We start from the raw sequence: 26,797 nt of genomic DNA, 5'->3' as shown, positions 1-26,797 counted from the left end.
CCGAGAAGTTTGACCAACCAGATATAATCCGACCCAATCCGAATTGGTCGGGATAGAGTTTGAGCTGAAAATTTAAGAACCGATTAGGACTTGGTCCAGACTCGGATTGAAACATTTGAAACTTGGGTTGAGCTCGGATTAAGCCTCAACCTGACCCAACCCACCAGAGTTCCACTCCTAATTTTAACCCGCTGTTGCAAACAGCGTACGTGTTTGAGATATCAGGGGTCTTCAACAATATCGACAACTATTTTGGCGGTATTTACTGAAATAATGTCAATTTGTCAGGTGAAATGTACCGATAGTTAACGGAATTTTCGAAAATCGGAATATAGAAAACGATTTGCTCTATCTCACTCATCCAATATATAAATTTCTCTCTCCTAGGGTTTGGTTAGGTTATTAATTGGCGGGAACTCGAATCAAATTGCAAAAAAAATATGTCTTTCCTAGAAGAATTTCAAACTAGTAAGCCCTTTCCCCTAATTTTTATAAACCCTTATTTTTATTATTAATTAATTTATTATTTGTTGAATTTCAGCTTTAGAATCATTGCCAGCTATGCTACAGCGTAAATATGCGGTTATGCGGGATATGGACAAAAGTTTATCTGGTAATAAAATTGATCTTTACATTTTATTTTAATTTCAAGTTTGATGACTAGGCTTATATTAATTAGTGTGTATTGTTTATGTATGACTAGAAAGCCAGAGGCAAAATGAACAGAGATGTGAACATGAAATAGTTGATATTGAACGCGGCATTAAGACTGGGAACATTACACCTGATGCTTCTGTTATTAGATTCTCTGACGAGGCTCTCGATGAGCAGAAACATTGCATTAGGATTGCGGACGAAAAGGTGGCATTGGCTGTTCAAGCCTATGATTTGGTACGTAACATTGTTACTCAGTGTTTTTGTTATGTTATGATTTGTATTTTGTAACACGTTCATGTAACAGGTGGATGCACATATTCAACAGCTGGATCAGTACTTGAGGAAATTTGATGAAGAACTTAGACGAGGTAGTTTTCTCATTTATGAACTATGGTCACTGGCTGGATGCTTTTACAAGAGTAGAAAGTTATTCTATGATTACGTTTATTTATCCGTTTATTGTTGTGGTAATGGGGATTGTAACAGAGAGGGATACCAATGCTGCTGCTGGGGTGTCTATTGCAAACTCTGATGGTAATGCGAAGCCTGGGAATGGCAGTGGAAGTGGTAGACCGGGGAGGAAGAAGTAAGCATTTTTCTTAGATTAAAGGAAAAATTTATGATTAAGTTTCTAACATTTCCAATGCAATAATTAAAATCTGCTTCTATTCAAATTAAGGTTATAAAATACTGTTGAGTGTGTGTTTTGGATTTTCTCAGTTACATTTTGTAATACACTATGTATGTAGGACACGCTTAGCAACTGCTGCAGCGCAATCGGATGCGCCAATGATGGATTTAGACTTGCCAGTTGATCCAAATGAACCCACATACTGTTTGTGTAACCAAGTTAGCTATGGGGAGATGGTTGCATGTGACTATCCATCTGTATGTCTCTTCCTATCAAATGATGAAATATAATGCACTTTGTTTTTTTCTTATTGGTTTCTTTCTGATTCAAGCCTCCCTCTCGTAGTGCAAAATAGAATGGTTTCACTTTGGCTGTGTTGGTCTGAAAGAACAACCAAGGGGAAAGTGGTATTGCTCGGATTGTGCTATCATGAAACATCGTCGGAAAGGCAAATAACTTCATTGGATTGTGTTGGATGACCTGGTACACTCGCACCTGTTCTTATTTCCAACCTGGCATTTAATTTGCTATAAATAGCTTTTTGATATTTTTGCTGTTGACAGTGAAGAATTTAATGGTTTATGTTTGTGAAATTTATTCAGGAAATCAAATTCCAGCACATTTAAGGATTTTCTAGACAAAAGTCTCCCTGCTTCTAATCATATTCTGATGGATTCCTTTTACTACCACTGGCAAGGAAGTGCTTCTACTCCACCGGCAGGGTAGTGCTTTTCTGAAACTAGTCATGTTGCCGACTGAAGTAATATAAAAACTGAAGATGAGATACTGATGATGAAGAACGACTATTTTCACAGATTCTCTCCTCTTCTGTTTCTTTCGTTTTCCTTGACAGTTACTCTACTCTCTCATCAAATGTAGAAGTTCACATTAATCTGCTATTCTACTTCTAAAGCCCAACTTTATGCTTTAGGTTGTGAGCTGGTTTTAAGTTATATTCTGTTGTGCAAACTTTATTGGAGCCTTCCTGGTTATTATGTGATCCTTCCGAGGGCCAGATTCATATCTCAATTTTCAATTATGACCTATAATGACCTAATTAGGTAACAAATAAACTGCTACATGGTAACCCTGTAAAACGGTATGCACAAAAGTGCGGTGGTTATCATAAACTGGTAACAAATATCGTCCACAATACAATAGAAGACGTTATCTGTAGTGGGTTTATTAACATAAGTCTAGACTATATGGGTATTCAAACCCAGTTCAACATGGCATTGAACCTTGCTCGATTCTTCTGTTGAAGCTGGATGGCTCCTTACCTTAACAGTGATCTCCGCAAAAATGTTTTAAAAACCTAAAAGCTAGTGAAATCATGAAGCCAAAGGAGAGCCCGTTCTCTTTTCATTTATCAATGGTACATGTACATAAACTTTATAGAATCATGGTACAAGTAGAACAACAATGTTTCGTATCCTCTATTCCTCTCAGAAAAGCTAAAAGCATAGCTACAGACTTAACAGGAAAACAAGAAAATCACAGGGGTTCTAGATTCTTCATGTACCATGTTTCTGTAGAGCGTGAGAATCATTCTTTGTGTCGGATTAAGATTGACAACCCCTAGCAACAAACAGCGCTTGGATTTAACAACTGGTCTCACCATTGAGCAAGGGCTGGAAGAGGCTTCAAAGTTTAGAAACACGCTTGTTTTGATGTTTCTGGAAAACCCTGAATAGCTTCACACTCATTCCATGAGGAACCGGTGTGGAATTGGCATTCAGCTTATCCAACATGCAGATGAAAATCATTTATTTAATCAGGATTCCCCCTCCTCACCCTCAACAGGGCTATCAATACTCTGTCTGGCAGAAAGGACCCTGTCCAGAGTTTGGTCTGGGACTTGGATTCCGGCAGTTTCCATTTCTGCAACAATTGCAATGGCTGCATCGAGTTCCCCAAGATCGAGACATAACAAGATCATTTCATCGTACAAAGGACTGCATCAAGAAGGGATATTTGTTGAAGAATTTGAAATAGATTAATCATCCGAAACACTATATGAAGAACTTGAAATTACCTCCCAAAGACATAACCAAGGCTGTGGGTAGTCTGCAAAATTTCAAAGAAAGCTGTGGGGAGTGGAGCTTTTATAGCTGCACGGAGTATCATAGCACAATCCCCTATAGTTGGTTTGCTACCTAGCTCGATCACCTGAAAGACAAAACTCTCCGTGAAAAGCTGGGTCTAAGGACAGACATGGGTAACATGAGTTGAGTAGAGAGATATTAATCGTTGTTCAATGCACATGAAAATTTATAGCTAACTCAACTCACATCTGATATTTTGATTATTTCCTGATATCAGCATGTACAACGTATGAAATTTCATAAATGAAGTAGTATGAGAATATCAAGTAATAAATTCGCAAGGAGACGAACAAGCAAATATACTATCACTCAGTTGCAGTTGATGTGTGTAATTTTGTTCAATAACACACCAGAAGTCCAGAAGATGTCAAAATACAAACCAAATGGCATAAATAAGATTGAGTTGAATAGGTGTGGTAAGAAAAGGGAAGGAAAATAGTGGAGTTTAAGAACATGCCTTCAGCAACACTTTGACCGCCAATTCAACTTCCCACTCTTGTGACCACTTTTGGGGTGTTCTCTTCTTTATCTCTCTATCCCATGTCCATCCCCAAACATCTGCGATGGTATACATATCTGATTCATCAAAAACTTTTCTTTCTCTCATCATCTTAAACGCCTCTTGCAAATCTTCAGGAAACCAGTCATCGTCGGCATCATCCTGCATGCAAGTGACACATTTATAGTTAAAAGTATATCCCACCTTAGGTCTTCGAGTAGCTTATAGCAGAGAGAAAAAGAGTCACACGCCAAATTCTGTTATTGCTATTTATAAAAAAAACATTAGTCAACTGTTGAGTATGAAAAGAGAGAATGTGTTGAATGAATCAAATCATTAATATGGGAATCAACTCAAGTTGAACTTTGATATTTTTAAAGAAACTCGAGATACTAATTCCGAGGATCTGAAGTTTCTTGTTTGCATGACAAAGGCCAAGATTTAAACATGATAGAGAATGTTGAGAACCTAAATACAATACTCTAATAGTCACACAGGAGTTTCTCTAATGGCAGAACACTTCAAGGCTATGTAACATGGACACGCCATATTTCAAAATAATAATTCGGTCGGATACGTATCCACAGACACGTATCCGACAATATTGTATGTGTTACACCTCCATTTTTTATATTTCACCGTCATATGAGACTATAGAATTCAAAGTTAGCAAAACAAAATGTATAAAAATTTGATTAGATAGCCAAATCAATTTCAGACCTCCACTGAAGTTATTGTGAGACTCTCCTCCTCGATTTTCTACTTGAGGTAGCTGTTTGTTCAGAGTCCTTCAGTAGCTGAACTCCAATCATCTGAAGAGGCTTAACAGCTTCAACTTCCTTTTCTTTTACTCTGTCTCCCACTTGTGTTTCAGTCTGCTCAACTTCCTCCTCTTCATCAGCCTCAGCCTCATCATCGTCAATGTCTTTTGCAACATCCTCCTCTTCATCAGCCTCAGCCTCATCATCGTCAATGTCTTTTGCAACATCCTCCACGGCATCGACATCATCTAATTCATCAGGAAGGTCTGGATCTTCCGTAACAGAAGCTTCTTGTTGATCACTGTTTATGCCTTCTCCGAGAAAACGCCGCTTCCAGTACTCTGTATTACCATCTTCCAGCTTTATCCGCGATATCAGTTCATCCAGCTCTTCATCCACCTGAATCAGAGACAAAATTTTAAATTATCAGTTGTAAGGAAACAATAATTAATAACAAAACAATATAAAAACCCACTCCTTAATGTTTAGAAGCCAACAACTTCTGCAATATGAGTATTTATGCCCACTTATATATATATATATATATATATATATATATATATATATATATATATATATATATATATATATATTTATTTTTTATTTTTTATTATTATTATTTTTTTCTAAAGTTGGTACTTGGTATATATACATGAAAACAAAAAAGAACACATAGCAAGTCTAGGCATTTTACAAACACAAAGGAACTAATGTAAATTTCACAAGAACTATCAACCTCTTCTTCTTCCTCCTCCACTGGAGGAACCCAAAGAGGCCGACCACGTGAACGGTTTATTCTCCTTGCTTTTTGCACTCGCTGGTAGAGAACATTTCTAGTTCCATCTGTCGGTAAATCTTGTGCTTCCAACTCTTCTTTTAACTCGGACACTATCATTTTACTAGCAGCCTTAGGCTTCAAAACATTTTGTTCAGGACCTTTTATAATCTTTTTCAGTCGCTCCACAACTCTAAGATAATCATATTCTGACGCATTTCCAAGGACTGTAGGTCCTTCATTTTGAAGGGTCTTTAGAAGCTTGCGATGGTGCGTCTTCCAATCTTCAAGACACCGTTGCTTGAAAGAGGTCTCCATTGGATTTGAATAAATAAATCCAATGGCATCAGGATCTAGAGGTGTTTTTCCTCTGCGTGGTACCCACCGCCACGCCACCAGTAAGGCCCCCTCCTCCTACGTACCTGATAAATAATAAATTAACTTTTTACCTGAGAGCAGATTCAACTAGTACATGTATTTTATAACTAACTGCAGATAGCTACATTCAAATTAATCCGCTGATAAGACTGAAAAATAGAGCAAACAACCGTCATGTTGCATGAAAGAGATGCCATCTCAAACTACAAAGATAATTGTTCTGGATAAACACCTTGCAATTGTATTTCATTCAGTGGCATTAATTTTGTTTTCAGTCAGAGAGTGAGAAGATTTCTTTGAAACAGACTTGAAACCAAACCACATTAATTATCACATACGAGTGTGGCAACACAAACAATAATAAGCAGGGAATCATTACAAAGGTGTTATTAAGTTGAGATCTTAGGGCATTGAGCAGGCATCAGAATTTATTTCAAGTCTAGGAAGCACTGCATTGTGCATAATCTGCAGAACTATCCATTTGAGGATAATGATAACGCAAACCTCGCGATGTAATCAATCTCATATCCAAGCTCAGCTTCTTCTTGTAAGGGTTCAATCCACGAACTCACTAATGTCCGATATTTTCTGCTCAAAATCATGGCCCTCGGTGGAATGGGCTGATTATCTTTAGCCATTGTTTCTAAAGCTTCGAGCAACTCAACAACTCTTCCTGATTAAGATCAGAAAAATGCTCAAGGATATTAATTCAGGGGGGAAGCGAGAGGAAAGGAATCCAAACTTAACGAAACATAACAAATTATATAATTGACAGTAAATAGATTTCAGTATCATACATGTTGTAAACAATGAGTGTTAATCTTAATAACACTTACAATATTCAAATGAAGATGGTTAATTGGTTGTCTAATAGTGTACATGGGTGAAGTAGCTGTAAAGGACGAGTCACCTTTGGAAAGGGGCCACTGGCTGAAAAGATTGGCACTGGGTGATATTTAATTGGCTCAAACAGATTCCATGTCCCTACAAGAAACCACTTCCTCTTTTCCCCTCTACCCCTCTCTCCCTCCATGTCCCTATCTCTTTCTTTGTTAATTAAGTAATTTAAGATCGCATGTAAATTCAGACTATCATACAAATTATAGTGCTGTCATGAGCTCATGGACAAAAAAGCATCCTGGCAAAATGTTTTGAGTCCATAGACAATCCCATGAACTACCGATCACCCTTAAAAGGATCTGAATACCTGCTCCTACTAATATAATGTGAAATTTTCATATGGGATTCTTACCCAAATTCTGTACTTGTGTTTGGGTTCCTGGAGCAGAAATCTGAATTCCTTGGGCTTAAAAACCACAATCTCTTCAAGGCGAGGTAGAAGTTCATAAGGTAATTGGCCCAAAATAGTAGCACATGCACTTTTTAACATGTGATCACTGATAGTAATATTATCTCTATCCTTTAATCTTATCTATTGGGAGATATTTTAAAAAGGAAGGAGGGGGTGTGGGGGTGTTGGGTGTTCAACTAAGCAAAAGTTGTTTCTCAGAAGTAAAGTAACATACCTTCTCGACTTAAAGCTCGAAGATACAATGAAAGTGGATCCCCAAAATTCCCATGATTGTGTAAAAATCTTGTCCCGCCTTCGAAGTTCTTGAGGGCACGAAAATGACGTATTGCTTCTCTAACAACACAATATTTTGTAAAGCACTCCACTAAAAGCCTGAAGAAAGAACAAATGAGATTATCACAACCATGTGATATTGAGGCAACAGTTAAAAAATGAAAAGCACATGTGAGAACAATTCAATGCCATATACCAACGTGTATCTCTACTTTTAATTTTCCTCTTCAAAGTTTAGTTGTCTTCTCCTCATGGTATGTTATAGAGATTTGACAAGGAAAATTTTCCTTTTTCTTTGAAGACTAAAATCATACGGTCTGTGTACATATTTCATAGAGATTGAATGATAAATAAAATAAACAGGTCTTTTGAGATACTTAAGGTTGCATCAGGACTGCTGACGTCAAATGGACATCTTCGTGCGATATATCTATGACATTCCTGCTCTAACTCCCAGTCAAAAGTAGATAAGAACTGAACTTACGCATATGTCTTCAAATTAGGTTGCACACGCTTGTGAGCTTCAACCATCATGCCAAGTAATTCAGCTACATCTTGCACTCTGCGCATTAAAATAGTAAAATGAGTCAACACAAACTCTCACAATTATTTGCTTGCATCCGATAACTCTATTGAAAAACAAGAAAACCATAAAACAAGGAAAATGAAAAACGGAAGACTCTTAGTAAAGTTGAAGTCCATCTGCAGCAGTGTAACTTTATTATAAGGTGTACAACATAACATAGATTATTCAAATGCATTAGACACTACCTATCATATGATTCAGCCCTGGTGTAGGCTTGGATTACCCAATTATACGTCTCGGTATCAGGCTTCATAAATTCTGTTCACACAAGGCAACCATTAGTACCTTATAAAGTTAAGAGGAACGTACACATTTGAAATGCATATATAGGGTCTTGGGTGTTCGTTTTTTTCTTCTTCTCTTTTTTGGGCAATTTTTTTTTTTTATATGAAAGCAACCAAAAATAAAGGATATTTAACTACTATATTTTAATTACTCAACACAAAATTTTCACTTCCCTAATTTCTACTACGGATATTCTAGGAACGCAATTGAGTTTACAAACTAAATAAAGGACTGCACATCAGCATATCTATATGCTCAAAAGACACGTGAAGAAAATTATAACCTTCCCCATATTCCATATTCTCAAATGTCGCAAAAGCTATCTCTGGTATTCCACAAGTGGCCTACATAAATGAATAAAACAAAAGAACCGTTTAGCAGGTCACTACTCACTAGTATATGTCCGCAACGTAAATCAGGGTGGAAGGTAACTAATTACAATATATCACTATGCAAACAGAGAATAAACATAAACTAAAACATACACATCTACTAACCTGCACACTGAGAAGACAATTGAAATGAAATGTAGTTGCCATTCGTCCGGCAGCTTCCATTTCATATGAGATCGTTAAAGCATTAGAATGATCCCCAGCCTTGCAGTCTTCCTCAATTAGAAGATCATACAGCTCATCAGTGGCTCTCAGTCCACCTTTTAAACCCTTCAGAAACACCTCATTGGCAACTCCCAAATGACTGTATCTGACAAGCTCCTCTGGTTTCAATAACTCCAATCAAAATTCTATCAGTTTTTAAAAAGCTGAACTTCCATGCAATAAAAGACGTATGGTAAAAAAGAAGAGGTCTGTACCAACAAGAATAAGCCAAGCTTGACGTATATCAAAGTCTAACTTTTCCATAGCTGCCAAAATTTCTAAGCCTCTAGAAGCATGACCTTTACATCCATACAAACGAATCAATGCCACAAATGTTTTTGGAAGAGGATTTAAGACCTGCACTCAACTCCCTCCGGAGTGACTGCATCTGCATTGTGGATAGTAGTCTCCATTATCAGTGCACTCTGAAGTTCAAACACAACCAAAATGATTGGAAATACAATCATCGCCAAAATCAACTCAACTACGACAGCATGCCCATTAGTGCAATAAGCAAATGCACAATCACAATTTAAGGAACCACATTCCCCTTTTCCCAAATGCATTACTAAGACTACAATAAGTAACTGTTTCAAACACAGCTTCAAAAATGACCATGCCCCAAATTTTTCAATTACATAAAATAAGCTCAAATTAACCATTTAAAAGTAAAATTGAGCTGAAATAAATCTATATCTTGAACAAAAACCCAGTCTTTACAACATTCAAATAACCAAAACCAATCAAATTACTTACCGCGCCATCAGTATCTCCATTAAGAGTATGAGAAACAATCAAACCATGAAAAGACCTTGGACCAGGACTTAAACCAGCAGCAACCATATCATAAATAACATCAGAAACACCTGTCACATCACGGTTACGAGCTTTAAGCATTAACTCTTCCATAAAAGTGAATCTCAGTCCTTTCTCTTGAGTTGAAGGTGAAGATGAAGAAGAGGAAGGGTCAGTTTCTTTGGGCTGTTTCTTTTTTCTTGTTTTTTTCTTTTCTGGTGTTGAAACTGCAGAAACAACAACACCATTGTTGTTGAACCTTGAGAGTGATGTTGTGAAGAAGAGAGCAGGGTGTGTGTAGGTGAATTTTAAGGGAATTGGTGCGTAGGTGAAGATGTTTGACATTTTTTTTTTGAAGTGTCTGTTTTTTCCCTGTGTGTGAAGAGGATAAATTTTTGGATAAGGAAGAAAGAAGGGGTTTAACACTTTAACTGTTCAAGGGGTTTAGGCGTTACTTTGGTCATTTTGCTTGGAAATGCCACGAAATTTCGAAACTTCCAACTGTTGACATGGTGGTTGAAATATCGTTCAGACAAAAACCAACAAAACAATCTCTCTCGTCTAGAACATTCGCTCCACTCACTTTATCATTAAGCTCTTAGAGCAAGTTCAATAGAGAGCTGCTAAATTGGGCGGCTAAAAGTGTCACATAGGCTTTTTAGCTTGCCCAGTCAAATTTGGCTCTCCAAAATAAAAAAATCAATCCAATCATGTTGTCTATTTTGAAGGGCTAAATTATACGGATGACATAAACTCCATTATTTTTAAAAAAAAATTTGGATGGACGGCACAATTTTTGCTGTCCGTCGAAATTTAACACACGAACGATAGAAACTATGTCGTCCGTCTCCCGAACTTTATTATAGCAACTGCTAGTGAAGGTCTTAACTTTGACTGAGTTTTTGCTTCCTTCCAAATTTAATACTTTTTTAGCAGCCCTATTAGAATGACATTTTTGTGGTTGGGGTATATTTGCCTTTAGCGGCCCATATAGCTCTCATTAGACTTGCTCTTACGAAGTTACTCGATAGTTAGGCTTGTTTTTTTAAGAAATCTTGATTGTTAACTCGCAACACTAGGTATGAAGTGTGGACTGGAGTAAGGACGAAACCAGGATTCAATGTCTGGGGTGCAAGATTATATGCAACTCAGTAATTGAACTAGGAGATGTGGTAGTAGAGCTTTGTAAAAAAATTGAGAGGTGCAAATCTTTATAGTCTAACCATTTTTCTAATAAATTACTATTAGATCCATCTATAGACTGGGGACATGAACGACGACCCCCAAGTGCTCAAACCAACCCTTTATCTATATGCTAGGCGGGCACCCACGCCTATTTGCTCACATGGCTTCCTCATGATAAACTGGGAGCCTTGAACCTCCAAATAAAATTGATGTATTGTACCGTTTGTACGTATGAAATTTGTATGGTTCAGTTGGGAGTTGGGGAACGAGTGAAAGGTTAGGACACAAGTGCTACTTTGCTGTGGATGATCACAACCCCTTCAGATATCGATTTCAAGAATTACGGTTCAACTCATTTGAGTAACTGTAAAAGTTTGTAACACTAGAACTGAACAACTGCTACTCTGATCTGTATCCTTTATTGCGTACATTACATATACCAAAGTTTATGTATCATCATCATATATATATACCAAAGTTTCTTATTCTCATCTATTGCCAACATATGGCTTCCAAAAGCCTGTTTCCATACACGCCACGAGCCAACGTACACAAGGTTCAATAACGGAATTGCATGAATCAAGGGAATAGCAGATTAAACGGTTGGACATGAATTTTGATAATTATAAGGAGACACCAACCAGTTGTAGATGTGGTCTTAAATGCAGAAGGTGAATTCTCCCCACTCACATTCAATCACTCCACAGTTTAACAAACAAAAGTACAACATTGAGCACAGGCTTGATTATATATTCTGTGGTAGACCCATTTTTTCGTCTGGTGAAGCCATAATAAATAGCTTCACAATTGAATTACTAGAAATATTATACACAAAGCTGTCCTTGTGCTGCGTGCAGAGCCAATTTATGTTCCTTTTGTTGGTGTGGAAAGCCCCCATCTTTAAATATCCCATACTTGGTACCCGACCACATTTCCTCCGTCCGAGCCACTTGGTCACTTAACTAACATTTGGTGATCATAGGAGTTTTGAATTCAAGCCTCATGGTGATGATATCAAAAGCTTCACAAACAAATTATATGAGAAAAATGACTTGGATTTAGATCCCGTTAAATCATACATCAAAATCCTCGATCATAATATCATACATTATCTTCCCGTGTGCATTCATTGAATTTTACAAGATCTTACGAATGTCCTATACTCCTATATGATGTTACTCGTACCCCTTTGCTACCATAGTTCACAATATCATGTGACATGTGATATCATTTTCATTATCCACCTCACATATATATTATTCCATTATTAAATGGTTCAGATCCTTTGACCACCAGACCTTCCATATGTAGTCAAATGGCCCCCAACAGTGGACCATGAAGGCATTCGTACAAATTCTTCTTTGATGCAGAATTGCAGACATCTTATGTCACACTTCTCCATAACCATGACAACTCATGCTCAGACGCTCAGTGTACACTCTACCAGTCTACCAAACCAAGTACCACAATAGAATCCAATTATCAAGACCACACACACAAGAAATCTCACTCTTCTCAAGTCTCAAATCTTTAAAAAAAGAGAAAAGAAATAGGAGTTACAAAAATAAAATATTTTTCAGCAAAAATCTCTACTTGTAATAAAGAGACAATAATCTTCTTGCTTCTCAAGGAAAAAATAAAAAAACAGCCTCGAACAAAGCGAATATTGCATTAAAATATGAACAGATTCTCTGTCAGATTCTGAGCACGCGCTACTGCTCCATTTGCCTTGTTACTCAAACTCTCTCTTCACACTCTTCTCACTTTTTGTAGTTTGTACCAGTTTTAGCCTTCTCTTGAGCCTCCCTTTTTTGTCCCCATTATCTTCTTCCAACACAAAAACATCCAACGCCTCATTTCTTTCACTCTTCCCCAAACATCTCTCTATTCTATACATTTTTCAAACATTGGTCTCTTCTTCTTCTTCTACAGCTCTTATCTCTCTCTTTCTTTCTTTGTTTCTTGTCCGAAAAACACTTTTAAGTTGTGGTTTTAAAACACTACTTAAAGTTTTTAGAGTAACTCCTTTCTTCAGAAAGTCATAAAAATCTGTTCTTTGCTCTTCATCATTACTAGTTCAAGTGTTTAAAAGCATACCAATAGCTTTAAACACCCCCATAATCTCTTTCTTTGGACCTTTTTTTTACTTACTTTCTTCTTCTAACTTCACTGTTTTTCTATTCTTTGCCACTCATTTTTGTCTTGCTTGAAACGGAGTTGTTTGGTCGTGAAAAATGGAGAAAGAGAAGCTAGTTGTGGAAGTAGTTGGAGCACATAACTTGATGCCAAAAGATGGTGAAGGGTCATCATCAGCATTTGTGGAAGTTGAGTTTGAGAACCAGACCTTAAGAACTCAAGTGAAGTACAAGGACTTGAATCCAGTGTGGAATGAGAAGCTGGTGTTTCATGTTTCTGATGTTGCTGACCTTCCTTATAGAACTGTTGAGGTAAGTGTTCACAATGAACGTAAGTCTGGAAACAGTAGTAGGAATTTTCTTGGTAAAGTTAGGATTTCTGGTTCTAATATTGCTAAAGAAGGTGAAGAAATGGCTCAAATGTTTACTCTTGATAAACGTAGCTTGTTTTCTCATGTTCGTGGTGAAGTAAGTTTGAAACTTTATATCACAACTAAAGAAGAAGTAACTAAAGAACATAAACAGAACCAAAAGAAACAGAAGAAGATGTTTCAACAGCAACAGAAACAACAAATGAGTATGAATTCAACATCTTCTACTATGTTTCCTTTGAATCAACAACAAAAACAACACATGGTCCAAAAGAATCAACAACAGCAGCAAAATCAGATTTTGCAACAGCTTGGGAAACCAATGGAGCCGAACCAAGGCGAGATGAAACCAGTTGTTATCACTACTGGACCTGGTTCAGGTATTGGGCCATCCCCAAATCAGGTTCATGCTCCTGTTAATGCTGGTTCTGCTCATGGTGGTGGCGGCAATGGTTTTCATGGTTTCAATGAATTTTCACTTAAGGAAACTAGTCCTCATCTTGGTGGCGGTGCGTTTAATAAGGATAAGACTAGTTCGACCTATGATCTAGTTGAGCAAGTACAGTATCTTTATGTTAGAGTTGTTAAGGCTCGTGATATTTCGACAATGGGGGAAGTAACAGCAGAAGTGAAGCTTGGTAACTATAGAGGAATCACAAAAAAGAGTGGTTCTAGTAGTCCTGAGTGGGATCAAGTGTTTGCCTTCTCCAAAGATTGTATACAGTCTTCAGTGGTAGAAATATTTGTGAAGGAAAATAATAAGGATGATTTCTTGGGTCGAGTTTGGTATGATTTGAGCGAGGTGCCGAAGCGTGTTCCACCTGATAGTCAGTTAGCTCCACAATGGTACAGAATGGAAGATAGGAGAGGGGATAAATCAAAAGGGGGAGAAGTGATGGCTTCGATCTGGTTTGGTACTCAAGCTGATGAGGCATTTGCAGAAGCATGGCACTCAAAGGCGGCTAATGTGCATTTGGATAGTCTTTGTTCGATAAAGTCTAAGGTTTATCTATCCCCAAAACTGTGGTGTCTTCGAGTTTCAATTATCGAAGCTCAAGACCTAGTGCCTGGGGAGAAAGGTTCAGGGTTGATGCGATTTCCAGAGATTATGGCCAAAGCCCAAGTGGGGAATCAGGTGTTAAGGACTAGAGTTGCTCCCGCCACAGCAAATAGAGGCCTATCAAATCCCTTTTGGAATGAGGACATGATGTTTGTCGTTTCAGAGCCTTTCGAAGATTATCTGATGGTATCTGTCGAGGATCGTTTGGCACCTGGTCGAGATGAGGTTTTGGGTCGGATACATGTACCAGTTAATGCAATAGAACGACGTTTGGATAACAAGCCTGTGGTCTCAAAGTGGTTTAGTCTTGATATGAACAATAACTTCAATGAGTCAAAAGTGTCTAACAGGTTTGGTTCTAGGATTCATCTTAGATCTCTCTCACTTGATGGAGGTTACCATGTTTTGGATGAGTCCATGATGTACAGTAGTGATGGAAGGCCTACTGCAAAACAGCTCTGGAAACCACATGTTGGTGTGTTTTGAGATGGGTGTACTGGGAGCAACTGGACTAATGCCAATGAAGATCAAGGAGGGAAAAGGAAGCACAACTGATGCATACTGCATTGCCAAGTATGGTCAGAAATGGGTTCGCGACTCATTACAGTGATCGACAGTTTGGTGCCAAAATGGAATGAGCAGTATACATGGGAGGTGTTTGATCCCTGCACCGTCGTGACAGTTGGAGTGTTTGACAATTGTCACTTAGAGAAAAACACTACAGTTGGGGCTGGAGGGCGTGACTCTCGAATAGGAAAAGTGAGAATTCGACTTTCGACTTTGGAATCTGATCGTGTCTACACTCATGCATACCCGTTACTGATGCTACACCCTTCTGGTGTTAAGAAAATGGGGGAGCTTCATTTGGCTATTCGATTTTCTTGTGCGAATATGGCTAATGTGCTTCATATGTACATGTCACCACTGCTGCCAAAGATGCACTATGCACAGCCATTGTCCGTCTCTCAAGTTGAGAGCCTGAGGTATCAGGCAACTAATGTGGTGGCTGCCCGTCTGAGCCGAGCAGAGCCACCACTTGGACGAGAAGTGGTTGAATACATGCTTGACCATGATTCACATATGTGGAGCATGAGGAGGAGCAAGGCAAATTTTACTCGACTTGTATCTGTGCTTTCTGGTGTTATCCATATTGGCAGATCACTGGAATCAGTCCGTAGCTGGCAAAAACCTGTGTACTCAGTCTTGTTCCTGGCATTGTTCCTTGTGCTTATTTTCTGTCCAGAGCTAATCCTCCCATGTATATTGCTGTATCTCTCACTTTTGGGAGTGTGGAGGTATAAGTCTCGACCCCGTCATCCGCCCCATATGGACATGCGACTCTCACATGCTGAGACAGTGTATCCGGATGAGCTAGATGAGGAATTTGACACGTTCCCAACATCTCATGGCGCTGAAATTGTTCGGATGAGGTATGATCGATTGAGAAGTGTTGCAGGGAGGATACAAACTGTTGTGGGAGATTTAGCGACACAAGGTGAAAGGTTCCAAGCTTTGCTGAGCTGGAGAGACCCACGAGCTACCTTCTTATTTGTGGTGCTTTGCTTGATTGCCGCTGTCGGGTTTTATGCTGTTCCATTTCAGGTCGTGGTGGCCCTTTGGGTTCTATATGCATTCAGGCCACCCAAGTTCAGGAGCAGTTTACCTTCACCAGCTTTAAGTTTCTTCAGGAGGCTGCCTGCAAGAGCTGACAGTTTATTGTAGGAATTGTTAGGAAAAGCATGCTTTAGTTGTTTGTTAAAAGTTAAAACATGGGGGTTGGAAATTGGAATGTTGAATGCGTAGGAGTAAGTGCTGGGTATAGTTTCTTTTGGTATTTGTACTTTCTAGCTTAAAATATTGTTGGCATGCTTTTAGCTTTGAATATAATTAGCTTTGGATTATGTTTTGTCTTATTGGTTGTACTCTGGTTATACTATGTTCCTTTTCTGATGGAATGATATGAAGTGGTCATGTACTCATGTAGTGGAAGAATGTCTTGTCTCGCTGCACTATTTTTTTGGTACCAAACTAACATATCTCGCTACACTTGTCGTGTCCAATTTTTACAATGTTTTCAGAAACACCCAAGACCCAACACGGGTTCTTAGGGGTGCTGCTTGACTTTGAACCCATTTCTCAATAGATCATGATCAAAATGATTAACCTAGTGATGGTGTTTGTGACTTTGTGCATATTCAGAACTTCTGGACTACTCGTCTGTCCGTGAAGCATGGCATGTGCAAGGTTTGGAAGTTTGTTATAGTTCTGTTTGGTCTTTGTACTTCAAAAGCTAGTGTTGGTTTGCTTTTAGCTTGTATTTGCTTTGAATTCTCCTATCGGAAGTACTTAATGTGATAATTCATAATTGGTGATTTTGTAATGGAATGAAATGCTCAGGTAGAAAAGACTCCGCCACACGTAGTCATGGAAAATACTTTAGACTTGGGTAACTTCATAATAAAATACATCCTTAATTACTGCTCCATTTGTTATTCAATTCTTGAAGGTTTTCTTTTGAATTATATGACCTTGACCCATGTCATAGACTAAAAGTTTATCATTATTATCCGTATAATAATTGTTTAAGCTCTGACTTATGTATGGGTACTTTCAGCTGGCTAGCGTCAGAATCTGGTTGATGTTCAATTACATTTTCTCTCCTTTTTAACCTCCTATATATAGACTCTATTGGTAATTGGAATGAGATGTCATGGAATTAAGAATTTTTCACCCAGCAGCTTTGCTCATCTAATGTAGTTTGATAGTCCCCAATACTCAAATAAACTGGAGTTCTTTCAGTTACTTTCTTACTTTGTGAATAAGTGAATCTAAACCCGAGCACAATGACCAGAAAATGGCTGGTTTAAGCCCACGACATATGTTCTGTACTCCTGTTTATGGCACCAATTGTGCTCGAAATCAGGTGTTAGTTATTACTCCATAACCAAAACATGTAACACCAAATCTACTCCTTCAGCTCTCTATACTGATTAAAATGATATATATATATACAGTACGGATCTTAAACGGACTAGTCCGTTTACGGATTCTGTGTCTTGAACAGTTTATATAGTGTCGTGAACAATTTTTTTAATTTATACTTACTAAATTTTTAATTTATGCTTATATATGACACTATATAAACTGTACAAAATCTATATAATAAAAAGCAATGGTGTGGAGCCCACAGAGACTCCATCCAATGGTTGCCTATGTGTTTTCTAAATTGTGACATGGCAGATCCAAATATTTGGAGAGTTTGTGTAATTTTGTTAAGTGTAATCAATACTATGAGATCTATCCAAAAATCAACCAAAAGTCAACAATTGCACGTGTGTGACTTATAAATTGTTGGGCAAATTTGCCCATAAACTATTAAGCCTCTCCAATTGATTTGGGCTTATAGATAATGGGTAATTGGGATGGCCTTGTGGTGAATTTATAAATTGAGTTGTTTCACCGGGTCTTGTGCTTAATATTTTTACGCCTTAAGATGCGCGTGTAGACGCCTTGCGGCGGGCGCGCGATGAGTTGTCGGGATAATGTCGCAGCGCCGTCGAGGTCTCGCGGGCCGTAGTAAGCGCAGGCATACCCTAGTCTAATAAAAGCAATGGTGTGGAGCCCACGAGACTCCATCCAATGGTTGTCATTGTCTTTTCTAAGTTGTGACATGGCCGGATCCAAGTGTTTGGAGAGTTTGTGTAATTTTGTTAAGTGTAATCAATACTTATGGGATCTATCCAAAATCAACCAAAAGTCAACAAATTAATTTGGACTTATAAATTGTTGAAATTTGCCCATAAACCGTTAGCCTCCAATTGATTTGGGCTTATAGATAATGGGTAATGGGATGGCCTTGCGGTGTATTTATAAATTGAGTTGTTTTGTCGGGTCTTTGTCTCGAATATTTTACGCTTTAAGATCGCTTATGCGCCAGTATGCGATGCGATGATGAGTTGTCGGGGTAATGTCGCAGGCGCGTCGATGTCTCGCGGGCCGTAGGCACGGGCATACCCTAGTATTATATAAACTGCACAAGACACTATATAACAAGTCTGGAAATGGACGTCCGTTTTCAAGTTCGGACTCTTAATGGGGCTCAAAAATGTAATTCAAACTCGGTTCCATTACTTGACAAACAGGCAACCCGTTTCCAAAACATGTAACACCAAATCTGCTCCTTCAGCTTTCTATACTGATTAAAATGATATATATATATATATATATAGTCCGGTTCTTAAACGGACTACGAAACTCTGTGTCTTGAACAGTTTATAGTGTCGTGAACAATTTTTTTAATTTATACTTACTAAATTTTTAATTTATGTTTATATATGACACTATATAAACTGTGCAAAATATTATATAAGCTGCGCAAGACACTATATAACAAGTTTGGACACTTAATGGGCCTCAAAAATGTAATTCAAACTCGGTTCCATTACTTGACAAACAGGCAACCCGTTTCCATACCCACTTCACATAACCCGGTCACACCCTTGGCGCCGTGCTTTGGTGTAACCATTTTATAAGCCCTAAACCCTACAACACTTCTTCTAGAGAATTCCCTTTCATCCCAAACTCATTTCTAGTCCTTTCCTATTAATTAACTTTCAATTTTTTCTCTCACCATCTTTTTTACAACCACCCCTTTCTCACTAAATCATGTATAGAGCAGCCTTAAACCTTGCTTCTAAAGCCAGGTAACAAATATCTACAAGTTTTAAATCATTTTGTTTGTTGGGTTTTGTTTTGTTTATTTTAATGTTTTGTGTGTTTTTTGTTATTCAGGATTGCTAGGAAGAGTAGCCAACAAGTGAGTGATGATTAGTTTTTTTTTTCTTTTGTGGAAAGAATGTTTTTTTTTTGTTTTTGCTGAATGTTTTGTGATTACAGATTGTTACTAGTAGGTTGAGTTGGAACAGAAATTATGCGGCAAAAGATATTAAGTTCGGAGTCGAAGCTCGTGGTTTGATGCTTAGAGGAGTTGAAGAGCTAGCTGATGCTGTGAAAGTGACTATGGGTCCCAAGGTATTATTTGAGTGAACAATTATTCATGCCTTTTTTATTGCAATTTAATATTATGGATAAGGGAAATGTGTCTTTTGATTCTGAATGATTAAAGTTGTTGATGAATGTTGTTATACTGTATGTATTTTTGAAAGGGTCGTAATGTTGTGTTGGAACAAAGCTTTGGTTCTCCAAAAGTGACAAAAGACGGTGTCACTGTTGCTAAGAGTATTGAGTTCGAGGATAAAGTTAAAAACATGGGTGCTAGCCTTGTGAAGCAGGTTGCAAATGCAACCAATGACGTAGCAGGCGATGGTAAGCTTTTATTGATTTTTTTTTCATGATATAGGAGAGAATTGTGCTGTGGTAGGATTTTGTGTAATCATTTAAATGTATTTCTACTCACTTTTAGACAATACTTTTGCTTTTTGTTGTCTCAAGAATTTGTGGATGTTGTCTATCTTTGCAGGTACAACATGTGCCACTATCCTCACCCGAGCTATATTTTCCGAAGGGTGCAAATCAGTGGCTGCTGGAATGAATGCAATGGACCTGCGACGTGGCATCACGATGGCTGTTGATGCTGTTGTGACACACTTAAAGAGTAGAGCAACAATGATTAGCACATCAGAGGAAATTGCTCAGGTCTGTTTGTTTTTTACTTTTTTTATTCTAATACTCTTCCTTCTAATATAAGGTCTGTAGCATCTGAGATATTATTTTACTTAAATGAGGAAACTGTTAAAAGTGTTCACAAAAAGGAAGAAGAAATATATCTGTCAAGATTTTATTGCGTAGCAATTGCTTTACTTTTAAGTTATTGTTTTGCAAACTTAAATTGGTTTTTGTGAAGGTTGGTACCATATCCTCAAATGGAGAGAGGGAGATTGGTGAGCTAATAGCAAAAGCCATGGAGAAAGTTGGCAAAGAGGGAGTCATTACCATTGCGGTAAGTGTTTCAAACTTCTTAGTCCTGTTTGCACTAATCAATTCCAATTGCTAATTATATTCTTCTTTGCTCAAATTATATCCAATTGTTAATTATCCTGTTTTCTTAATTTTGTGTGTGCTTTTCTGAGCTTTTTTTTGCGTACTGCAATTGCTTCAGCTTCCATTGCTTAATTTTGTGTGTGCTCAGCTTTTGTGAGCTATTTTTCACATACTGCAATTACTTCAGCTTTCACCGAATTGCTTAGGTACCCGTTTTTCCTTTTTTTTTGTAAGAATGTCAAGATGCACAAATTTTCCAGCTAAGATTCCTGAATATTACCTTGTGGGGACCATATGATGGCTTCAGGTTTTCTTTTTTTTGGGACAATTAGATTCTTCTCTCCCGGATTGAAAAAATCCGGATTAAAAAAGAAAACAACAAAAATTTCTAACCGGTTTTTTTTTTTTTCATTCCATTGGGTAACACAACTTAAATTCTTAACTTCTTAATTGTCGTTGTACTTTTGACAGGTCAATCTGCTTTGTTTGTTGAGCATACTAGGTCTTTACTATACTGCCAACAATATGAGATCCTGACTCTTAATGTTGATACTTTTGCAGGACGGCAAGACACTTGAAAATGAGTTGGAAGTTGTTGAGGGAATGAAATTAGATAGGGGATATATATCCCCTTATTTTATTACCAACCAGAAGACTCAGAAATGCGTAAGTTTTGTCCATTTGTAATGACAGTCTACATCCCTTGCTTGATGTGATTTTAATACCCTATCAGGATACCTATGTATAGTCTACAATTATACTTTTTTTTGGATCTTTTTACAATCCTGCTGACCCCCGGTCCCTTACTAGTCTCCTTGGGCATTGGTCTGTAGATTATTTTAATGCTTATAATTTAGCTTTAATCAGTGTTTTTCTGTTTACAGGAGCTGGAAAATCCTCTCATATTAATCCACGAGAAGAAAATATCGAATTTAAGTGCTTTGGTGAAAGTGTTGGAAATAGCAGTGAAGGTAAAAAAAATATTTGACGATTAATTTGTTCAATCTATTCATATGGTCTGCATGCATTTTCAGATTTAATTGTTTCTCATTTTATACAAACTTCTTCTTGTTAGACTCAAAGGCCTTTATTGATAGTTGCGGAAGACCTGGAAAGCGAGGTGCTTGCAACTTTAGTTTTAAATAAGCTTCGAATTGGACTAAAGGTATTTCCACTACATGATAAAGGTTCGTTAGTGGTATTTAGATATGTGATGTATGTAATGATCTAATAGAAAGAGTAAACTGGGCATGTTACAGGTATGTGCCATCAAAGCTCCAGGATTTGGAGAAAACAGGAAGGCAAACATGCAGGATCTTGCTATTCTCACAGGGGGTGAGGTAAGTTAACTGTTTTGGTCTGCATATCTTTAGGAACAATTTATTCTGTCATGTTACTTAATCAACTTATCCATGCAACTTCCCTGTTCTAGCTGATCACTGAAGAGCTTGGTATGGAACTCGAGAAGGTGGACCAAAATATGCTTGGTGCTTGCAAAAAGGTGTGCTAGGAATAAGATCTTAATCCAGAAACTTAGTCTTTCCCTTCTTTACATTAATCCTCATTGAGTTAATTGTAAATGAATTCTTAGGCCACAATTTCTAAGGATGACACAATTGTTCTTGATGGCGCTGGTGACAAGAAAGCAATTGAAGAAAGATGTGAGCAGGTTTGTGTGATACCTTTCTGTTCCAATACTCTAATCAAACATCTTACAACTTTAGTCAATTTATGGGACAAGTGATTGCTTGAATCTATTGAATAGTGTGAATTGTTAAGGAATAGTAACATGTTTCATTCTTGTAACAGCTAAGGTCTGTTATCGAATCAAGCACTTCTGATTATGAAAAGGAGAAGTTGCAAGAGAGACTTGCAAAGCTTTCTGGTGGTGTTGCTGTTTTAAAGGTTTGGTCCTAATTTTCAATGAACTGTTTCTCTTTTCTTAATGGTGATAAGGGTGTCGATTTTTTTGCAAATAATTTCCAAAATAGCCAGATGACTACAATCTGATTTGCCTATTGAAATATTATAGAAATATTATATGTGGTATGAGAAGCTGATTAGTGCTTGGCGTGAGTTTTCTTGCAGATTGGAGGTGCTAGCTTAAACTGAAGTCGGGGAGAAAAAGGATAGAGTTACTGATGCACTAAATGCAACCAGAGCGGCTGTTGAAGAGGGAATTGTACCAGGTAAATTCAATACTTGATAAATTGTCACTCTTTCTTGAGGTTGGTTAGGGGATTGAAAATGTGATTTATAAAAGCTTTTCTTCTGCAGGTGGTGGTGTTGCCCTGCTTTATGCATCAAAGGAGTTGGACAAATTGCAAACTGCAAATTTTGACCAGAAAGTTGGAGTCCAGATTATTCAGAATGCTCTGAAGGTTAATATTTCATTGCCAACTGGTTTATTAGAACATGTATTTATTGCAAACATTCGACAAACATGATATTCTCTATAGAAGTCTCATTAAAATTGTTCTTCATGATTTTTCCTTTTGACACTATTTAAGTATACAAGTGGCTACTTATAAGTGGAGTTCAATTCAACATTTGCATCCCCTTTTTTTGGACCTTTTGATACCTAATTTACTGATCTAATATTTTGTTTTGGCCTTTGGGCCCTCTTTCAACTTCAGATGCCAGTTCACACAATTGCTGCTAATGCTGGAGTTGAGGGTGCTGTGATCGTTGGCAAGCTATTGGAGCAGGATGACTATGACCTTGGATATGATGCAGCTAAAGGTATGCAGCTACAACAATGTTATTCGCTAAATTAATATAGGTTTCTCTAATCTTTACTTAATTTGTATAACCAGGTGAATATGTAGACATGGTGAAAGCTGGAATTATTGACCCACTGAAAGTGATTAGAACTGCGTTGGTTGATGCTGCCAGGTAATTATGGACAATTGAGGCTAAAAAAGCGAAATAAGATAATTTGTGCAGCATTTTCTTTTTGATTCCTCCCATGCCCATGTTATTTCTTCTTCATGCTCTTTCATTCTCTTCGTATCCACTCCAGCAACTGAAATGTTCTATTGTATGCAGTGTATCATCTTTGATGACCACTACTGAAGCTGTTGTAGTTGAACTCCCAAAAAAAGAGACAGAAGCTCCAGCAGTTGGCGGCATGGGTTATTGAAGATCTTTGCTCTTGGCAAACCTCAAGCCAGCTGTAGATATATTTAGCGAAAAAAGAGTAAGCTGTAGATTTGTATCGACCCTTCAGGGGATGATGACAACAAAATTTTACAGCTGGTTTGGCCTCCTATGGTCTTTTTTCTTTGGTCTGTCTAAATTTTTTGTGATATATTCTCTTTATGGGAGGGGGCTAAACAACCATATCATCAGTTGTCTTATTGTGGGAGCTCAGGTTTTAGGAAGTTTTGTCTTGAAGAAATAATCAAAGCGGCATCATTGGCTGATCATTAAATGCTGAGAAGTTTATTTTGTGAGTTCTGATTTTATCAAATTTTGTTACTGTAGATTACGAGATGTAAGGTGAAGCATCATTTTGTAAAGATTTGGCGAGCTGAAAGGTTTAGTTTTAGCTAGGGTGATCTTTAACAGTGTCGATGATTCGAATTCTGATAGGAGACTTGGGTGGAGTTTTAGGCATTTAGGTAGAGCACCAAGTGTGTAAAACTGTAAATGAATGATTGATGGATATTTTGATGGCCTCACATTAATAACAGTTCCAATCTCTGTAAGCCAGTCTACCATAAACGTAAACTTTAGCTGGCAGTGATTCGTTGAAAATTGGGCTGCAGCCAATGTGTTCTAGACCTTCTGGAAGACAGTATGGGCTGTTGGACGCTGTTGTCTCATCAGTCTCCGGTTTGTGTGTCTGAATTAGTGTGTAAGAATTCTTTGGTTAGTACAATTTGCTATTGCAGGAAAACCGTTGAGCGCTGGTAAGCTCTTCCAAGACAAGTTCTTTGATGAGATTGAGATTACTAAAACAAAACCCTTCTACTAAGAAGATGGTCATCTAAGAGTATTTTTAGGTGAGATACCATCTTAGCATCAAACACCAAATTTTTAATACTTCGGTATTTTTTCATTTTCAGGAGAGACACATGTTGATGAAAACACTAAAAAAACACTAAACCAAACACCAAATTGGTCAAAATTTGGTTCTAACTTTGGTGAAATCGGTCAAAATTTGGTTCCAACTTTGGTGTTGTATCAAATCTCTCTTGCGGTGTTCAAAAAATTGGGGAAATACCGAATTTCTAATATTTTGGTGTTTTTTCATCTTTAGGAGAGACACATCGGCAAAAATTTGATTTCAACTTTGGTGCTGTATCAAATCTTTCTCACAGTTTTGAAAAAATTATGCGGTTTTTTGAACACCGCATGGGCTTGGGCTAGACAGTGGGCTTCTATGGTGCGAGAGATTTGGAAAGAGAATAAATAAAAAAGTTGATGTGTGATACACCACGCAGTTTTGCGTGGACTTGGGCTTTTAAGATGGGCTTTAGTGGCGCGGTTTTGAGAAAGCAGTGTAGGCTATATGGTGCGGTTTATCCAAAATCGCGTCATTTAATGTAGAATATTTGATGTTTCTCCTGGAGTTGGTTTGTGTTTTTTTGGTTTGGTGTTTGGTTTGGTTCAAAATTTTAGTGTTTTCTTGGTTTTTCTCCTAAAAATGCTTTAATAAACAACTTCAAAGTGACTAGTAAATTGTAATGGTGAACCTTAAAAAAACAATCACCAAGTGGCTGCCCTTCATTTCCACCTAACAAGACTATTATGTTGCGAAAGGAAACGCCAACCCACAGATATCTTTTTAGGTACGGATGCAATCTGCTTGTCTTGCTCTTTAAGTCATACAAGAACAATTGATTTTTTTTTCAAAGATAATTTTTGAAAGGTCCTCAAAACTATTAGTACAGCCACCTCTCATGGATATTATATGGAAACAATAGGGCCAGAAATATAGTCATTTTTACCCCCTCACGTCAATCCCACGAGCCTCTTATCTATTTTCATTCGATCACGGCGGGGAACAAGTCAAAATAGAAACACTTGCCCATTTATATAACAGATCGTATGGTAGGTCACAAATTGGGAGAATTTGCACCTACTATGAATTTACGGGGGCATGCGAGAAACGATAATAAATCTTGTCATTAATGTTTATAATAAAAAAAAAGTGAATATGGGTGCTCATCGTTTATTGGTGGGAGGTGAAACTTATGATAAAGAGTGATCCGGATGTAGAAGTAGGGACGGAGCTAGGATTCTAAGCCAGATACGAGATTATGTGCACACCCCACTCACCTAAAAAAAATATTCAATTTTTTTAATTTTTTATCAGAAAGTCTAAAAAATAAATATCAACAAAATTATACATTTATTTTAATTCACAAAACTATAGTGTGTTAACTACTAATAGAAATTTAATATGGACTGACGAAGTTAACTACTTAAGCACTTAAATTATTAATTGATACTACGCACGTCTATATATATCTACATAATCTAGTTGTTGTTTTTTTTTTTTTTTTTTTTTTTTTTTTTTTTTTTTTTCCGATAACCACATAATCTAGTCTACAACAATTCAACAAATTATTAATTTCTTAACTATAATGTTATAAGTCTATATAACCTTACTATCATGTGGAGAAAACTATAAAATATTAACATTGAAAATAAAAAATTATCTTGTTTTGTTTTTTGTTTTTGTTTTTTTAGTGGAAATTTTATTGATAATGATAACAAGTTTTACAAATAATTAAGGCAAGCATACAACAAACTGCGCCCCAAGTTCTTTATGAATTTGTTTTTTGTTTTTTGTTTTTTTTTGTTTTTGGTTGAGGTATGAGGTTTGTTTAAGAATTAAGAGTGAAAGAAAGGAGAGAGACTGGTTTGTTATGGGTGATTAGAATTATACAAACTGACCGGTTGAGCTTTAGGTCTTTGCCTATTTGTTTTATTCTTATTAACCCATCAAACATTCGAAAACACATTTGTCCATTTTTAATGGTTTTGTATTCAGAATAAATGATAAATGATAATTTTTGTAAAAACAAAAAGAGAAGTAAAAAAAAAAAACGTTGGTTTATTGAAATATTTATTATTATTATTATTTTTTGTTGATTATATTCTCACTATAGTTGTGAAAATTTTGGGGGTGCGGCAATGAAATTTGCTAAAAAAAATTGGGGTGCAAATCCTTATAGTTTGAGGCAATTAGTTATGTAGTAGTGGAGCTTTTCTAATCTCATGGGTGCGCTCCACACGCACCTCCTATATTCATATTCATTTATATATTCATATTCATTTATGGGCCACGTGAAGATTAGTACTATAGTATTTTGTCATGGCGCTGTTAACTTTGTCCATATGACCATATATTTAGTTGAACATGTAGTGTGAAGTTACTCA

General features: G+C 37.2%; 4 protein-coding genes and 1 pseudogene across 4 annotated transcripts; 4 read left to right on the top strand and 1 right to left on the bottom strand.

Annotated features, from left to right (window-relative positions):
• Positions 1 to 315: 315 nt before the first annotated feature.
• Positions 316 to 2,290, top strand: ING1 (RING/FYVE/PHD zinc finger superfamily protein). Its single transcript, XM_086562084.1, has 8 exons — positions 316 to 468; positions 542 to 613; positions 704 to 891; positions 962 to 1,025; positions 1,144 to 1,243; positions 1,407 to 1,545; positions 1,634 to 1,771; positions 1,891 to 2,290. The coding sequence occupies exons 1-7, from the start codon at positions 441 to 443 to the stop codon at positions 1,742 to 1,744; spliced, it is 702 nt and encodes a 233-aa protein (XP_086418210.1). The 5' UTR covers positions 316 to 440; the 3' UTR covers positions 1,745 to 1,771; positions 1,891 to 2,290.
• A 332-nt stretch (positions 2,291 to 2,622) lies between these two features.
• Positions 2,623 to 10,040, bottom strand: LOC147500457 (uncharacterized). Its single transcript, XM_086562085.1, is given in 15 exon segments — positions 2,623 to 3,243; positions 3,324 to 3,457; positions 3,851 to 4,054; positions 4,636 to 5,052; positions 5,390 to 5,822; positions 5,824 to 5,850; positions 6,311 to 6,479; positions 7,333 to 7,490; positions 7,876 to 7,953; positions 8,163 to 8,235; positions 8,546 to 8,606; positions 8,760 to 8,977; positions 9,074 to 9,206; positions 9,208 to 9,246; positions 9,615 to 10,040. Coding segments are annotated over 15 exon segments (2,709 nt in total). The 5' UTR covers positions 9,999 to 10,040; the 3' UTR covers positions 2,623 to 3,062.
• A 3,032-nt stretch (positions 10,041 to 13,072) lies between these two features.
• LOC147500456 (multiple C2 domain and transmembrane region protein 10 pseudogene) lies at positions 13,073 to 14,890 on the top strand (annotated as a pseudogene).
• Positions 14,891 to 15,008: 118 nt separating this feature from the next.
• Positions 15,009 to 16,362, top strand: LOC147500455 (multiple C2 domain and transmembrane region protein 10-like). Its single transcript, XM_086562082.1, has one exon. The coding sequence runs from the start codon at positions 15,227 to 15,229 to the stop codon at positions 16,124 to 16,126; it is 900 nt and encodes a 299-aa protein (XP_086418208.1). The 5' UTR covers positions 15,009 to 15,226; the 3' UTR covers positions 16,127 to 16,362.
• A 2,603-nt stretch (positions 16,363 to 18,965) lies between these two features.
• On the top strand, positions 18,966 to 23,859 carry LOC147500454 (chaperonin CPN60-2, mitochondrial-like). The gene is given in 19 exon segments (XM_086562081.1): positions 18,966 to 19,107; positions 19,196 to 19,220; positions 19,301 to 19,435; positions 19,570 to 19,729; positions 19,884 to 20,059; positions 20,268 to 20,363; positions 20,966 to 21,070; positions 21,289 to 21,375; positions 21,480 to 21,569; positions 21,664 to 21,744; positions 21,837 to 21,905; positions 21,996 to 22,073; positions 22,214 to 22,309; positions 22,493 to 22,510; positions 22,512 to 22,593; positions 22,682 to 22,785; positions 23,041 to 23,146; positions 23,221 to 23,299; positions 23,453 to 23,859. Coding segments are annotated over 19 exon segments (1,719 nt in total). The 5' UTR covers positions 18,966 to 19,069; the 3' UTR covers positions 23,547 to 23,859.
• Positions 23,860 to 26,797: the final 2,938 nt, after the last annotated feature.

The sequence above is a fragment of the Coptis chinensis genome, chromosome 5, assembly GCF_015680905.1.
Source record: "Coptis chinensis isolate HL-2020 chromosome 5, ASM1568090v1, whole genome shotgun sequence".
Lineage (NCBI taxonomy): Eukaryota > Viridiplantae > Streptophyta > Magnoliopsida > Ranunculales > Ranunculaceae > Coptis > Coptis chinensis.
This window is presented reverse-complemented; position numbering and strand designations above follow the sequence as displayed.

Excerpts from the sequence above, each read along its gene's own strand:
- ING1 (XM_086562084.1), top strand. The coding sequence starts at position 441 with ATGTCTTTCCTAGAAGAATTTCAAACTA. Across the intron at positions 892-961 it reads CTGTTCAAGCCTATGATTTG|GTGGATGCACATATTCAACA; the intron begins GTACGTAACATT and ends TTCATGTAACAG. Across the intron at positions 1,546-1,633 it reads TTGCATGTGACTATCCATCT|TGCAAAATAGAATGGTTTCA; the intron begins GTATGTCTCTTC and ends TCCCTCTCGTAG.
- LOC147500455 (XM_086562082.1), top strand. The coding sequence starts at position 15,227 with ATGCTACACCCTTCTGGTGTTAAGAAAATGGGGGAGCTTCATTTGGCT.